General features: G+C 36.4%; 1 protein-coding gene across 1 annotated transcript; it reads right to left on the bottom strand.

The window, feature by feature from the left end:
• Window positions 1-402: 402 nt before the first annotated feature.
• On the bottom strand, window positions 403-14,139 carry LOC102804653 (cathepsin L-like peptidase). Its single transcript, XM_085505762.1, has 10 exons — window positions 14,047-14,139; window positions 11,311-11,427; window positions 10,053-10,192; window positions 9,789-9,938; window positions 3,374-3,406; window positions 2,951-3,142; window positions 2,579-2,744; window positions 2,232-2,337; window positions 1,819-1,947; window positions 403-1,076 (listed from the first exon to the last, which is right to left on the bottom strand). Exons 2-9 carry the CDS (start codon window positions 11,393-11,395, stop codon window positions 1,848-1,850), a joined length of 972 nt encoding a protein of 323 aa, XP_085361888.1. The 5' UTR covers window positions 11,396-11,427; window positions 14,047-14,139; the 3' UTR covers window positions 403-1,076; window positions 1,819-1,847.
• Window positions 14,140-15,426: the final 1,287 nt, after the last annotated feature.

The raw sequence follows: 15,426 nt of genomic DNA, 5'->3' as shown, positions 1-15,426 counted from the left end.
TTGTAGATCAGGATTCCCACGATGTATCCTTAGAAGGAAAAGATGTATAATAACAAGGTCATTACGAGGATATCACAAAGTATGCACTCAGACAGTACGCCGTCGCGGAGAGTGCATACTTTTCGGCTTCCTCGTAATAACCTCACAGTATTCCCAAGATGCATTCTTAGAAGGAAAAGATGTATAATAACAAGGTTATTACGAAGATACCTCAAAATATGCGCTAAGACAGTACGCCGTCGCGGGGAGTGCATACTTTTCGGTATCCTCGTAATAAACTCGCATTATTACCAATTCCAAGCTGCAGTATGGTTTTATCCTAAGACTACTATAGAGTAGTCCGAGTTTTATCATAGAAGCCGGAGACATGTAACCTTGAGAGTAAAAAAGCACACTACAGTGTCACATTCCTCAGTTATGTTTTATTCAGTATATTGCAATGTTACAGTAAACAAATGAGAATTATAAAAATGAAAACACATCGTTTTCATATGAATCCATATTTTCTATATAGGATGTATCGTTCAGCCTAGTCAGTCACTTAATTCACCGTAACGGAGTGGGATAATCACAATATGCGCAAGGAGCCTGAGATTCATCAAGTTATTTACGCTGGGTTCTCAGGCTGGCATGATATTCGTGAATTATAATTCATGCGTATTATATGTAAATATTACATGCAGATTAAGCTTATTATTATTATTTCATGAAATATTGAATCAAAAGTTTGCCGTTGTGGCATCAAATGAATAAGCAAGTGTGATGATGTCCAGGGTATGTCAGCATTACATAGATATGTATAAGGTATATGCTATCTGCAACTATCATCTAACACTCTGTGACCGAAAATTAGGCACATGTTTACACATGTAGAAATTCACAATGTTTATTTAATTAAACATAAACTTAACAACGTCCTTCCTGTCAATTTCCGCACAATAAATTGTTCTCGAAAAAAACAAAAAACATTTCAAGTAATAAAAACACAAAATTCAGTATTTATAAAAGCAAAGTGAAAGATGTCATCGCGGTAATACGGGTCACCGGGACGGCTTTTATTTGACAACGCAGACTACCTGAAACATTAACATAGAACAAATATGTTAGATAGGTGTGACCGACTGAACTGAACTCACAGCTTTCGCGGGGTGTTATTGAATTAGCGATCATGGCGAATAAACAGATACTCATTTTACAGTTATATTTTCAAGGTGTAATCAACTATACAATATGAGACACTACAGCGATTACGTTTCCTTCAAACAAGAGGGTGGATGGGGGGATTGGTGCCACGACATCTTTAATTTTGGACGGTTAGGCTGTCTTCGTTTTGTTATAGAGAACACAGAGCTCCTAACTATAAGTAGCGCCCTCTAGCGACAAAAAGGAAAACTAAGACAACGATGTGTACGTCACGGAAATGTTTCCTTGTTTATAGAGGGCGTTACATGACAACAGGAGTACAGGTATTTAGGTGGCTACATTCCACAAACAATGTACTTTATATCTTAACCACTAAGACAGAAAACCTCTGCATGTTAATTATAGAGGGCTTGAGCCTTTCTTTAGGTTACTGGGTGATAATCATAAGAAGCTGTGCAGTTTTTAGGTGGGGTATAGATTATGATTTTTCCAGAAAGACTAAGTGTGTCCCAAAAGAAATAAAACACCAATAACAACAACCAAGAAACCAACACAGTAAGCATATATTTGTGCGTTATGCACTGAGCGTGTTGGTGTGACCGTCTTGTAGAACGTGTTTATCTTCAAGTTATTTCTCAGGCTGCAATTAAACGATGTCATTTCCAACTAGCTCACCTGTGAGGTAGCATCCGTTAAGACCGTTTCTAAACCAGTGGATAGCTCGCCTGTGTAGCAATGCCGCATTGGTTGTTCATATTACGTGACATCATGATGTAACCAGCTTGGCCCCAGGAATCGCCCCAACTGGAATGATAATGTAACGGAGTATATGTAATGTCGGCGGTGTTTATCGCTAGATGACGCACTTTCAATATGGGGAATCAATGAAACCACTATCACGGTTATAACCGTTCATGTTTTCATTATACAACTTGTACATACAACATTTTTGAGTGAGATTGATTGCACATACTTCATACACTATCGCAATATTTCGTGTTTGGTAGCAGCGAAAATAAACGAGGAGCCGCCAAAGCGCTTCAATGAATAATCTTCATGACGCATGCGTGATTGGTATACTAACTCACCTGTTTTTAACTAGCCAATAATCTTGTCCGTCTTCTGTACCGTAGCCAACTGCTAATACACCGTGATCTAGACGTTCTGAGCTACATCCCGGCTCGTTGTACACACCTGCGGAGTTTCAGTTAAAAAAAATACAGATTATCGAAATGGAGAGGAAGCTATTCAGTTTAATATGGCTGACTTTAATCGACAGGACACGAGTACCTCAGATACTGCAGTCTATAAATGTTGAATATCTTGAAAACCACAAACAATATTGAACATCTGTAAACACAATTATTTTACTTTTGACCCTTTTAGTATTATTGACCTACAATTTAATTACTGTTGCTGGGCTTTGTGAGTTTACCTGATTTGTACATTTGGAATGATGGATGACCAGCGTCGATAGCCACTGAGATTGGGCCGATGGTTGCTACGGCTTCTTTCAGGGCGTTCTCGTCCATAGATGGAATATCAACATATCCAGTATCCGTGGCAACCACTTTGCTCTGATCGAACATACAACGACCGTCCTGTGGATGATGAAAGACAAAACACAACATTGAAATCACGTTTACAGTCAACTCTCGCGACTCGCGGCAGTGAATACATCTTGGCCTGTGTTTAATTCTAAAGCGTTTAATATATTAGAACGATTTGAGGTATATACATCGTATGCTTGAAGAAAATCCTCATATTATACACGAAGGTAACCACAGATTATTGAACGATAAAATACCTTTGCCAAATACGGGTAGTCCATTTCACCTTCGATGCCTGGAGCAGCTTTGATGTACTCAAATGCGAGATCCATAAGACCACCATTACAGCCATGGTTACCGAATTGTGTCGAACAATCTACCAGTTGTTGCTCACTGAGATCCGGCAGCTTGCCTGTTTTCTTGAAAGTCTGGCCTTCAAGGGAACCAGTCTGGAGAGGCAAGGTTTACATGTAATATAAATATCTCTATTTTCAAAAAGTTTTGAAATTCTCAATACGTAATTCTAGAGAAGTGTACTGTAGAATAATGTCATACCAATTACTAACTTCCATGCACGTTCACAGTTTTGATATAAGTGTATGCGTTGGAAGGAGATAAGACTTAGAAGTATGTAAACCGATATATACTAGTACATTGGGGAATAAATGTGTTCAACTTACAGTGCTAAAAGCCCAACAAGATCCACACTGGCCCTGTAATTAAAACGATCAGAGCAAAAAATGAGAATAAATTAGCTGAAATCCTCGTGCCCAATCTGATTAAAATCCGATGTAGGTATGAGGCTCCATTTTTTTATATTTATATAACCCTTTATATTATATTTATTTGTATTTTAGTTTGAATATGTCGATTTTTTTTATTTTTCTTGCCGTTAATCAGTTCTTAGAAAATTGTGTCCCACTCGCCTCTAACTACATCTGACTCAATGCCATTCTTCTTCCCAGAATTCCTTGCGGTTAGAACTCTGCCTGGGGAGATTGGCTCAATGCCTATACAAATCTCGTACAACGAGATCATTTTTCGACGAGTTTTGTCGACCAATCATAGTGCGGCTTACAAAAATAGCTGTCTGACTTTGCACATGCGCCAGACTCATCGTTCCAGACTATTTCACGATGGCTGAAAGTAATCAATCGAGGATTCCGAATTTGAGGTGAGTTTTAGTCACTTTTACAAAAACTTAATTATTATTTGTGAGCAATCACGATTGATGTATGTAATTCATTTGAGATAATTTGGATTTCAACTTTGATGGTGAGGCGGCAGTCACCGATCATGTTAACGAGTCGCATTCGATGCAATATAAACCATCAGCATCAGTTACGTGCAATCCGTGCATGTTGTTTCGACTTTATACTGATACAGTCAGAACGATCTAACTATTGCATTATGAGTTAATATGTTACGGCCAGGCAATGTTTTTGCGAGTCTCTGATAAACCTATGGCTTTCATGTCAGTAATTTTCGTATTTGTATTTATCCTTTCAACGACATTCCCTACTCCCGTCTTAACCGTTAAACGGTCCGAGCGCCCGTGAGTAACAGTAATAGTTTTGTCTTCACGTGACGCCGTGACTGTGATCTATATGCATGAACCAGTAACGTGAATAATGTATTTGCCGAGTCAATTTCGTTATTGCGATATATTAAATGTGCACATTTCCCCTTTCTTTAAGGTGTGCAAGAAAGAGGCATTAACACATCTGTTATCAAAAAACAATGTCCAAGCCATCCTGCCAACCGGATTTGGTTAAATCACTAATCTACCCATGTATAATTGAGGAACCTGGTTCTGTTATCATAGTTTCTCCTGTGGTTTCATTAATGAAAGTTCAGGTAAGATTTCCACTCAACATTCAAATCATGGTTTGCATTATGTGTGTTATAAATTGTAGAAGTTCATGTTGAATGGTGGATGAAATGCGGTTTAAAAGTGGCTTAGCCACTCATCATTTCATATTTTCTGATAAAATATGAATATTTTTAATGTAGGATATATGTGAACATACTCCTCCACTGCTGCATATGTACAGAGCTGGGTTGGTTCATTAAGTTATTTGGGCAATTCATTATAAAAGTGCTCATTCTACCAAAATTTCAGTGTACATGTTTTACTAGAGAATTTTTTTCTTAAAAATCAGGAAATGATTAGATTTGGAGTCCTAACTTGTACATGTTTACCTTCAAATGATAATTTTTTTTTGTAGGGGTGAAAAACCAGATGACAGCCAAAAAAACATGCGCAAGACACAACAAAGTGCATTCAAGGAATTTGTCTAGCATGTTGGGGGAACTACGCTGTTTTGCCTGTTGTTACAGTCCTTGCACTGACCACAACTGCCTCAAAATCTCTACAGTCTCAGTTGAAAGACAGCCTATTATTCCAGACTCCTAGGGACAGTGTATCCATATTTTATTGGATGGTTGACAAACTAAGAGAAGAAAAAGATACTTTCCCACAGACAATTATTTATTTTTCATTAGCTCTAAAATATCGTTATTTCAAAGAGGAGTATTCCCAGTCAGTTTTTTTATATGCGAATGTACCGTTACTCTAGGGAAACTGACAGTATTGTACAAGAATTGCATCCAAAAGAAATAGCTGAAGTGTCCAACTAAAGTTTGAAATTAATATTCTGCCACACAGCCTTTGGTATGGGCAATTTTATCAAAACAACTCATGTACTCCATTTAGATCCCTCTTTCGATATTGAAAGTTATAATACAGGGATCAGATTGAGTTGGTAGAGATGATGAACCATTTCAGCAGTCTTATTTTATCATGTAAATTAATAAATTATATAATAAATGTAACAGTATGTAGGAGGATTAACTTATTTGAAGATTTTGCATCAAATGGAAGACATCAGTGACATGAAGAACAATAAACCACATCACCTAAATAAGTGACATCTTGGTTTATTTCATGAAAAATAGCATATATTTACATCCTTAGGGCATTAATTTATTTTCCAGCTGTTTTTTTAAGCATAACATGTTCATCTGCTTAAAAAAAACAATTGACAGAACAAGGTTTATTTAAGTATCAATAAATATTTATCTAAAAGAAAATATGTTTGTCAATCACTAATTTACTGAAAATAATCTTATAAAAATAACAAAAGTATTTGGCAGCTATTCATCACAGTTTTAGAATTCAACAGGGATATGTGGCTACCTAATATTAGTTAATTGTGATGGTACTGTTTATCAAAATAGCACAACTATTCCAAAATGCCTGTTGAGAATCTTAGTTGAATAACAAATTGATGGATACTAAAGATATCTGGTGGATCTTTTCTTTGTGTGACCAAAGATATAAACTAAGACATTTTGCATCAAAAACACTGACTAAAAAATAGATGGAATCAATTCTGATCAGACATAGACAATAATTACAAAAAAAAACTGGTATGGAAAAAAATTATAGTACAGCATCATGTCTAAGGAAATACTAATTAACATGTTAAATTAATCCATGTGCTAATCTCATAACGTACCGGTAAGTTGTATGAAATTTGCATTACAACAGTTAGCGAAAAAAGTACACTGAGCTTGCAGCCTCTCAGCTGAGATATCTGTGCTGTTAGCAATGCACATCAATAAATACAATATAGGTGATTTACATAAATAGTATGTAAATTATATAAATATATACTATCGACAAGCGAATACTAGTAGTTGGTTTCTAAAACTGAATCCACAAACAACACATTCATCTGCCCTGGGGGATAATTGTTTCTGGTGTGTCACGTTCTTCCTGAAAAAACAACAAACATGGAACATGGTGAATTGATAGCGAGCGCTGTCCCCCCCCCCCCCCGATCGTAAATATGTGTGTTGACGGTGACCAATCTGTCAACCGGGAGCAGTAGAAAAAACATCCATTTTTCGTGAATTGTTAGTTTAGAAACGATCGACTAAAATGAATTTTCAAGTAAAGATCGTGATTGGGATAAAACGACTTGTAGTTGATACCGGATCACCGACGCCGATCCAGAGGCAAAAAACAAACTTACTGGCACATGTTCATCTACCACCAAGCAGAAATAAAATACAATCAAGGCCAAAAGAGTTAATGACTTACTTGTTATTTTAGACAACGATCCATCATCGGAAAAAACTGGGTTGTTAATAAGTTGTATGAGGTCCAGCTCACGCATAAGGGTTTGACCATTTGATTTTTGAGGGGGGAGGTCAGCTCAGTGAAAGACAATTTTTTTTTTTTTTTTTTTTTTATGTGTTTGGAAATTTTTTTTATTAGTAGGTTTGCTTGCACATTTTTTTTAGGAGTTCATCATATCCAACATTTTTTTTTTCATTATCTTCAACGGAGGTAGAAAAGACTTGATATTTTACTGCTATTTTACGTTTTTTGACAAAGTGGCCTCCATTTGGACAAATTTGATCAAATCGTAAGACAAAACAGTCGGCCATTTAGGTCCAAATTTTGAAAAAAAATATGACGTGCACGTGTAACCCAATATACATGATCATCAAATAAGGTTTGATTGAAATCGCCCTATTCAGCTTCGGGAAACAGTTCCAGACACGTTACAGGCTGTGAATTTAAGATATTAAACAAAACGGCCGCCATTTCGACAAATTTGATTAAATCACTAAACAAAACATGGTGTTGTATTGTCTTGAAGTATAGTACCTATGTAAAAACTTTCAAGTGAATCGGGCGATATCTTTCAGAGGAATCAGCACAAAAATGAAAAAAAAAGATGAAATGGCCGTGAGTCGGCCATTTTGGACCGAATCTTGAAAAAAGTGACGTGCACCAATAACCCAATATGCACGATCACCATACAAAGTTTGATTGAAATCGCCCTGTTCACGTTTAAATATCAGAATTTAGCAAATTTGGGGGAAAATGGCTGCTAGTCAGCCATATTTAATTGAATCGTAACGAAAATTGGCATATGTAGGTCATCATAGATTGTCTGTATACCAAGTTTGAACGAGATCGGTAAAAAGCTGTCCGATAAATGGATCCAGAAGGACGGACGGAATCCAAATTAATAATCCCCGTTTTCGGACTTCGTCCGAACTGGGACTAAAAAGGTTCGTCGGCAGTCCGAAAACGAAAAGAAAAAAAAGAAGAGAAAGTGTGCATCGTCCCCACATCCTGTTACAAAGCAACAAAAGATCACTGACATTGTAACAAAAAGGGCTAAAAGGCAGGAGACTGCTACATGTACTAACGTGGCTGATGACAGTGGAATGGTTGGTGCGAGTGAGGTGGGTGGTGAGAGTGGAATGGTTGGTGAATGTGGGTTGGGTGGTGAGAATGAGATAGTAGATGTGAGTGAGGTGGGTGGTGAGAGTCGGATTGTAGGTCAGAACAAGATTGCTCTGTAAGAGTGTGATGTAAAACATTTGCTGACAAAAAAAATTTCTCATTTATTTTAATATTTATTTTATTACATTTTATTTATTTTTGACTCCTGTGTGCGAAGCACACAATGGGAGTCTTTGCAGTTACCCTGTCTGTATGTGTGATCTGATATCTCAAGAACCGTATGTTGGTTCTAATGAAACTTGGTGAATAGGTGCTCTGGGCTAATACGCAGATTTGATTAGGTTTTGATTAGTCAATCTTTGGCTTTTCCACTGATATCTGAGGTACTAATCATCACATTTCAATGAAACTGAATTCATCGCAAAGGTGCTCTGGAACTAATTAGAATAAAAACCATGGATGAAAAATCAAATGTATTTTCTGTTTGTATTATAAATTGTGATAATGTGAATCACATGTTGTGCATCTCAAATAGCAGACATAAATTAGTTGTCAAGCTTCTTGTTTGAAAAGCAAATCTTAAATTTTGATTAATTTTAATGTGTCTCCAATATTCTCAGCGCTCAAGAGTTCTTTCTAAGCTTCCTTTAATATTTATTTTATTTTTTACTTGTTTAATAAGACATGGTTCCATACAATCATGAATGTATCTTGTCTATTATTGTGGTCACATAACATAGCGTGGAAAACTATATTTGCACTGGCATTTTATTATCCCTGTTTTGCCTGTAGTCAATTTTCTGCAAAATAAATTCCAGTGAAAATGCAGCTTTCTCTATACGTTGCATTGAGTCTTAATACAACATAGTGAAAATTAGATCCACACAATGCCAGAAAGCTGTTTTCAGCGAAAATAAATTCCAGAGAAAATAAAGTATTTTACAGTAGTCAGCAATATTGCAAGCAACTTTTCAAACAATGTTTCTGTTTTAGTCTGTAAATGTATTTAAACTAAAACAGCTAAATTGTTAGAGATATTGCATGCAATACCATATTTGCTCTATTAGCTGCGCATGCTCTTATGTAACTAACAGAGGTGTTTCTATGGTCAAAATACATCATATTTTAATAAATCAGTATACAATCAATGCAATTGTTGCCGTACATGTGCTTCTATTGGAGATGCTCTTCTAATAGAGCATATATGGTATACAATCCTATTGCACCCAGAGTGAAATTGTTTTTGAAATTAATATTGAAATGCAGATATTAATTTTCCCTCTGCTAACCAGAATTATTGACATCCATTTATATATGACCTAGTTTCTTCTTCCTTCACTTTGCCAATTTTTTTTTTTCGTTTCTGACTTCCCCTCCCCTCCCCTCAAAAATCAAATGGTCCAACCCTAAGTAGTAGCAGTACGCCGCCATATTTTGAGTCATGCTCAGGCGCGTTTGTAACCCGTGATCTGATTGGCTGGTCCCGGTGCGAGATTTGTACGAGATTTGTATAGGCATTGAGTCAGATGTAGTTAGAGGCGAGTGGGACACAATTTTCTAAGAACTGATTAACGGCAAGAAAAAACAAAAAAATCGACATATTCAAACTAAAATACAAATAAATATAATATAAAGGGTTATATATAAACAAAAAAAAATATTAAAAAAAAAAAAAAAAAATTGGAGCCACATACCTACATCGGATTTTAATCAGATTGTCCTCGTGCCTTAAACTAAGTTAAAAACAACAACAAAACAAAAACAACAATCTTGATTCATGTCACAGTTACGCGACTGTCGTCAATAACATCGCTGATTCATGTTACCTGATCTTTGACCTCTGTGACGTATCCCTGATCCCTCCAATCAACTGTATCCGGCACTTGGACATTAGAGAGTGACAGATACGTGATTGAACTTCTGGTTTTATTGGCATTACGAAATCCGCACATCACTTCAACGAACTCGTGATGTTCCTAAATACAGAAAAAAAAATCTTGTTTTAAAATTCCACTTCACCATTTTAGTTCAACAGTTTTGAAGCCGAATACCGAAGTACCTATGCGATCAGGTCCTTCTTTAAAACTCACCAAATCGCTGTATTTGTTCATTCCCATGGTGTACGTGTGTTTGCCCATTTCGTGTTCAATATTATGGAGTTCAACAGTTTGTAGATTTTTCTCCCATATCGATCGACGGACTGTTTCTTCTTCGTTCGAGTATTTTTTCTCTGTAAATAAATAAATCACTTTTTGCTGGCCTATCAAATATGTGACCCGGGCCGAAATGGTCCAAACGCCTTCCTGACCACCATGTCTGCATACTATATATCTGGGTAATTTTCTTTGTTATTTTCATTTGTTCATGCTTTTAGAGAAACGATAGGGACAGAATCTAGTAAATTAACGGGATACGTACTATTTTTACCTTCAGGAAATTTTTATTCCAGCTTGATCAGTTTGCTTTACCGTATACACATGCATACATTATATGGTTGTTCTTACTCGAGGGTCGGCAAGGTGTATTTTCGTAAGTTGTAATCAATTGCTTTTATTTTTGTAATAATGTAATTTAAATAAATAAACTGAAACACGTAAATTCGTAGACATGGGCAAGGAGTAAAATGTAATCAGCTGTTTATTCGTCCGTTATTTGTACAAACATATTATTTTTGTGAGCGTATAAAGCATTTTCGAAATTAAATGTCGTAATTCGTACGCAATTTCCAATATGATTCTTAAACACAAATTATCAAAAATATTATAAAAATGTAAGATGTAATTAGGAATTTGCTTTATCTATAAAGTGTAAAAACCTATTATTTACTGGAAATAGAACTTTCATTTTATTTTCTGAAAAAACGTAAAATGGTGTTTTTATTTCCTGTAACCCCCTCTTACTCGTGTATAGGCTCTGAACACAAATATATCACGATTTTGCTCGTTCTACGATAACAGGAAAGTTTGAGGTACTTGGACACGTGATTCAGTCATCTAAGAACACGACAATAAAAAAACTCCACGAATTCCCAGAGGAAAGAACTGCCCGATACGTATTTGGTTTTATTTTCGTTCTTGATAATTATCATGCGACATTTTTGGTCAGCGAGATCTTCACTGCATGCCATCATAGTAGCATATCCATGTCTAGGTATCTACCCTTGGTTCTTGGCTTTACTGAGGTCTTTACTTTTCAAAGTTTCTGTTGGCGTTTGTTATTCCAGCATATGATGGCACCCCAATGAACTTGTTGTATGGCGCCACCGTATGTTACGAAAGTTTTCGAATAATGGTAATACCATAACGTACATTCACATCACCCCATGAAAAAAATAATAATAAAATATACCGTGCAATTGCTTCCACGCTTCCCAGACTGGATTTGGAGCAGCCGTTACCATGGCAACCAGCATGAGCAGTATGATTCCCTTCATTGTCCACGCTGTATTGCACTTTAAATTAAATTCTGTAGCAAAATAGGACATAATAAATAAATAAATAAATAAATAAATAAATAAATAAATAAACAAACAAACAAACAAACAAACAAACAAACAAACAAACAAACAAACAAACAAACAAACAAACAAATAAATAAATAAATAAATAAATAAATAAATAAATAAATAAATAAATAAATAAATAAATAAATAAATAAATACTAGTTGGGCGAACAAAACTCATAAATGAATAAGTGGTTTATATCGGCTGATGTCATTTTGTGAGTTGTAACCTACAACTTTATCTAAGTATAGTTTGACAAGTTAAATATTGTTTCAAATTGGACGTGTGTCGAAACTGTCTGCACTCGTTGTCAACCATCACCATTAGGTCAAAGACCAAAATAACTTCTGTATCGCCTAAATTTTGAAATCCTCGCTGTACTGTATGCCACCCCCTCCATTGTGTGGCATTCTAATGGTAGCGAAAAAAATATAAAAAGTTGGCGTGATGTCTGCCACCGTGACTGATACGATAATCAAGAAATACAGTCATGACGATGGCGTATGTTGCCAATCTTCAGCGTGAGACTCATATTTGTTTAACATTGGACTTTAACTTATTATTACAGTAAGTTGATTGTTGTGGTTAACATTCGACGACAGTACTACAATCACGAGACTTCAACTTTTCCGCCCCCTATTGCATCATTTTCTCGAATTGCTTATCAGCATCTCCGTCAGCAGATAATCATGAGTCGGCAAAAAGTATCGGATAAATCAATAAATACCCCAACGGTGATCATTCAATCGTAGTCTGTGAGTTATATGGTACATCACGGACGTCACTTATATTTGAAGTGCGTTGACAGCTGTTACCACCCATTATCAAGGCTTATCAAAAAGACAACAGAGGGCTGAATATGCATAAGTTTTATTTTTGTCGACCATTTTTTTATCAGGCAATTTAAAATTAAGACATGTATGTCGCCTAGAAAATGAGTTAGTTTTCGGGTCATTTTGCGGCGTTGTGTTTTTCAGCTAAGTTACGTCAATCACCGGACCGGACGCACCGAACGGTAACAGAATATTATTTATACAAGTAACCTGTAGAATACTATGTGGGTAATATTTTATATATCGATTTTTGTTGCATTTGCAGCAAATAATTACCAAACAATGAGAAATCTATAGGTTTGAATATACCCCACAGCTGGCTTCACATGCATTGTTCATAGTTCATATGGTGCTTACACCAGGATTTAATTACAGCACCTAGGCGGTATGTGGTTACAGCTTAATGTTCCGAGTAATCGCAAGAAATTGACACGACAATAGAAATTCATTAAAGACTGGCACTCCCATGCAATTAACAGCGAGTGAAATTCCTGGGATTGAATCATATATTTTGAAGTAACTGATGTAGGCAACGAATAACTGCAAGTTGACATAAAGACGAGGTAGTTTATTTAATCAGTGGTCAACTAGAGGCTGAAATTATAATTAATTTGTTTATTTCAATTTCTCCTGACGTCAAATAGAATACACTGGTGAAACACGGTAGTAACTGTGGGTGAAAGGATGTTTTGGAGTGTAGTTTACATTGTATATGGAGTGGTAGGGTCGGGTGTAATGTGTTCATTTCCAACTATTATAAAGTCACGTAGAATTTCACTTAATTTATTTTTGCTGACATGTTTTCAAGCATTACATGTGAATCCAATTTTCACTGCGCTGTGTCTCAATAGAGTATGAGGGAAATGGCATATTCACTGGAATTTATTTCAGGGGAAAAATGTTTTCAGTGATAATGAAGTATTATGACAGATACCCTCCCCGTGGCTTTCATTGCGTATGGAAGTTATTTTCACGAGTGATGCGGTGTATCCTGCTGCCGTACTTTCACGAGCGAAGCCACGGGGAGGGTGTGGGGTTCTGTTATTATACATATGTCCCATATTTGATTATTTCATATTAAAAAAAGAACGTGCAACAAACCGGGATAGAAATTTAGATCGGGGAACCCAATTGCCCATTAATATGCTCCAAGACAGTGCTGCGACCTAGCAACGCTTTTCAGTGTAGAACGCGTGTCACTGTACGTGTGAAAATAAAATAGTCAGACGTCTAATTTGAGTCATTGTCCGAATAAATAACTCGTGGATGTTTAAGCGCGGTGCGTCAGTAACACTTTTAGAGAAGTAGTTTTCATGACATTGGTACATTTCATGCACAGAAACTATGTATTTTACACGCGTTGTTTACGTCGCTATGAGTTCCATATCGAACAGGACGTGGCACGACGACCTTTAGTTTATCCACCGTCCCTCAACACGGACGGTGGTTTATCTATATACTCCCCCAACAAAACCATGTCAAAGTTTATCTCAGTCGTCATATATGTTAAACATATTTTAGAAAAACCACAGTACCACTGTTAAAACGCATATGTGACAATTTCTGAAAAAAATTGTCCAGTCAATGTTCGCTAGGGTTCCTGTCTGGCGAGGTACTAGTATATGACAAACCGTTCGCGGTACTGAGTCGCCATATTCATGATCGGTTCGGTTTGAAAGCGGCCTATACCATAATCCAGACACTCCACGAAAATGACAACAAGCATAGTACATACAAGATAAACTCACCTGTAAATTATCGCAGGTGTCCCAGCTATGTGGTGACATGAATAAAAACGACTCGTTCACGTCACGTATTTTTATATCGAGATAACGAGGTCCTTGGTCATGTGACCACATCACGAGTTAAAATGTTATCTGATAAGATTGTAATCAAACAATAGATTCGACACATGTGATATGCACATGACCAGTTTTCAAGTTGTTTGAGTGTTTTGAGATTTTCAATACAGAAAACTTGCCAGAAACTGTGAGAGAAGTACACGACATAGAACGTAAATATCCACGTTGCCAAACTGTCTCGCTTTGAGTGATTTTTGTCCTTTAATCTATTAAATATGACTTGTCTTTCAGATCATAATCGTAATTTCCGGTGACAGTTATGGGTAAAATTGTTTTGGAGCAAACTGTTCGGCTGTGCAATGGATGAATTTCATGGTGAATTGTGACGTCACATCCCCTATGATCATGTACGTATCGAATATGCCAGGACAAATATCAAGGTCAATAAACATTTCAGATAACTGCAAATAGCCACTCATTTATGTAGTTCAAGGACCTCGGTGTACATTGTATGGCGATTTCACGATTGTTATTGTTGGTAATGATGATGCTGTCGTGGCTGTTTATTTGTCGTGGTATCTAAAAAATTAGAATCAAAAAGAATACAGTTACAATTGTGGTACGACTTTGATTAATTTTATATAAAACACCGGCAAATGGCACACAATTTAAGAAGTCATCACTATACAAATTCTTTGCCAAGTTATTTGCACTTGAGTTGCACAGTCGGAATTAGTAATATCAGGGATTTATAAATCCTTGGTATTATGATTCTTTCTTTGCAAAGACCCACATCAGGTATCCCGACTCGTTTAACTGGTATTTTTCAAAGGAAGTCGTTTGGACCCTTCGACGTTTTGACCCTGGACGTTTCGACCTCTCGACTGTAGAATCCCTTGACGTCATAATCCTCAACATTTGGACCCATCATTATTCGTTACAAGTTGCAACATTTTACTGGCTAAAACTAGAAGATACCTCAATTTGGCAACAGAATTGCGAATTACGGCGACCCCTCGACGGTTGAACCCCTTGACGTCACAACCCCAAACGTTTGGACCCACTGTTATTACCAATATGAATACTGCCTGATCAAAAGCAGCAACCACTTTACTGTATAAAATTAGATGATAATAAAAAAAAATTGGCAACAGAGTCGCAAATTACAGCGGCTATAATTGTATGCTGTATCATCACATGTGTCAATAGGCAATATTCGAATAAGAATCGATCATGATTTTGTTTGCTGTAAACATTGCAGTGATGCGTTGTTTATGTCCGATATTATGTGGGTCGTTTGCTGTTGCTTGCGACTTCGACGATAAC

Source organism: Saccoglossus kowalevskii, chromosome 11 (genome assembly GCF_978046115.1).
Source record: "Saccoglossus kowalevskii chromosome 11, keSacKowa6.1, whole genome shotgun sequence".
In the NCBI taxonomy this organism is placed as follows: Eukaryota; Metazoa; Hemichordata; class Enteropneusta; family Harrimaniidae; genus Saccoglossus; species Saccoglossus kowalevskii.
This window is presented reverse-complemented; position numbering and strand designations above follow the sequence as displayed.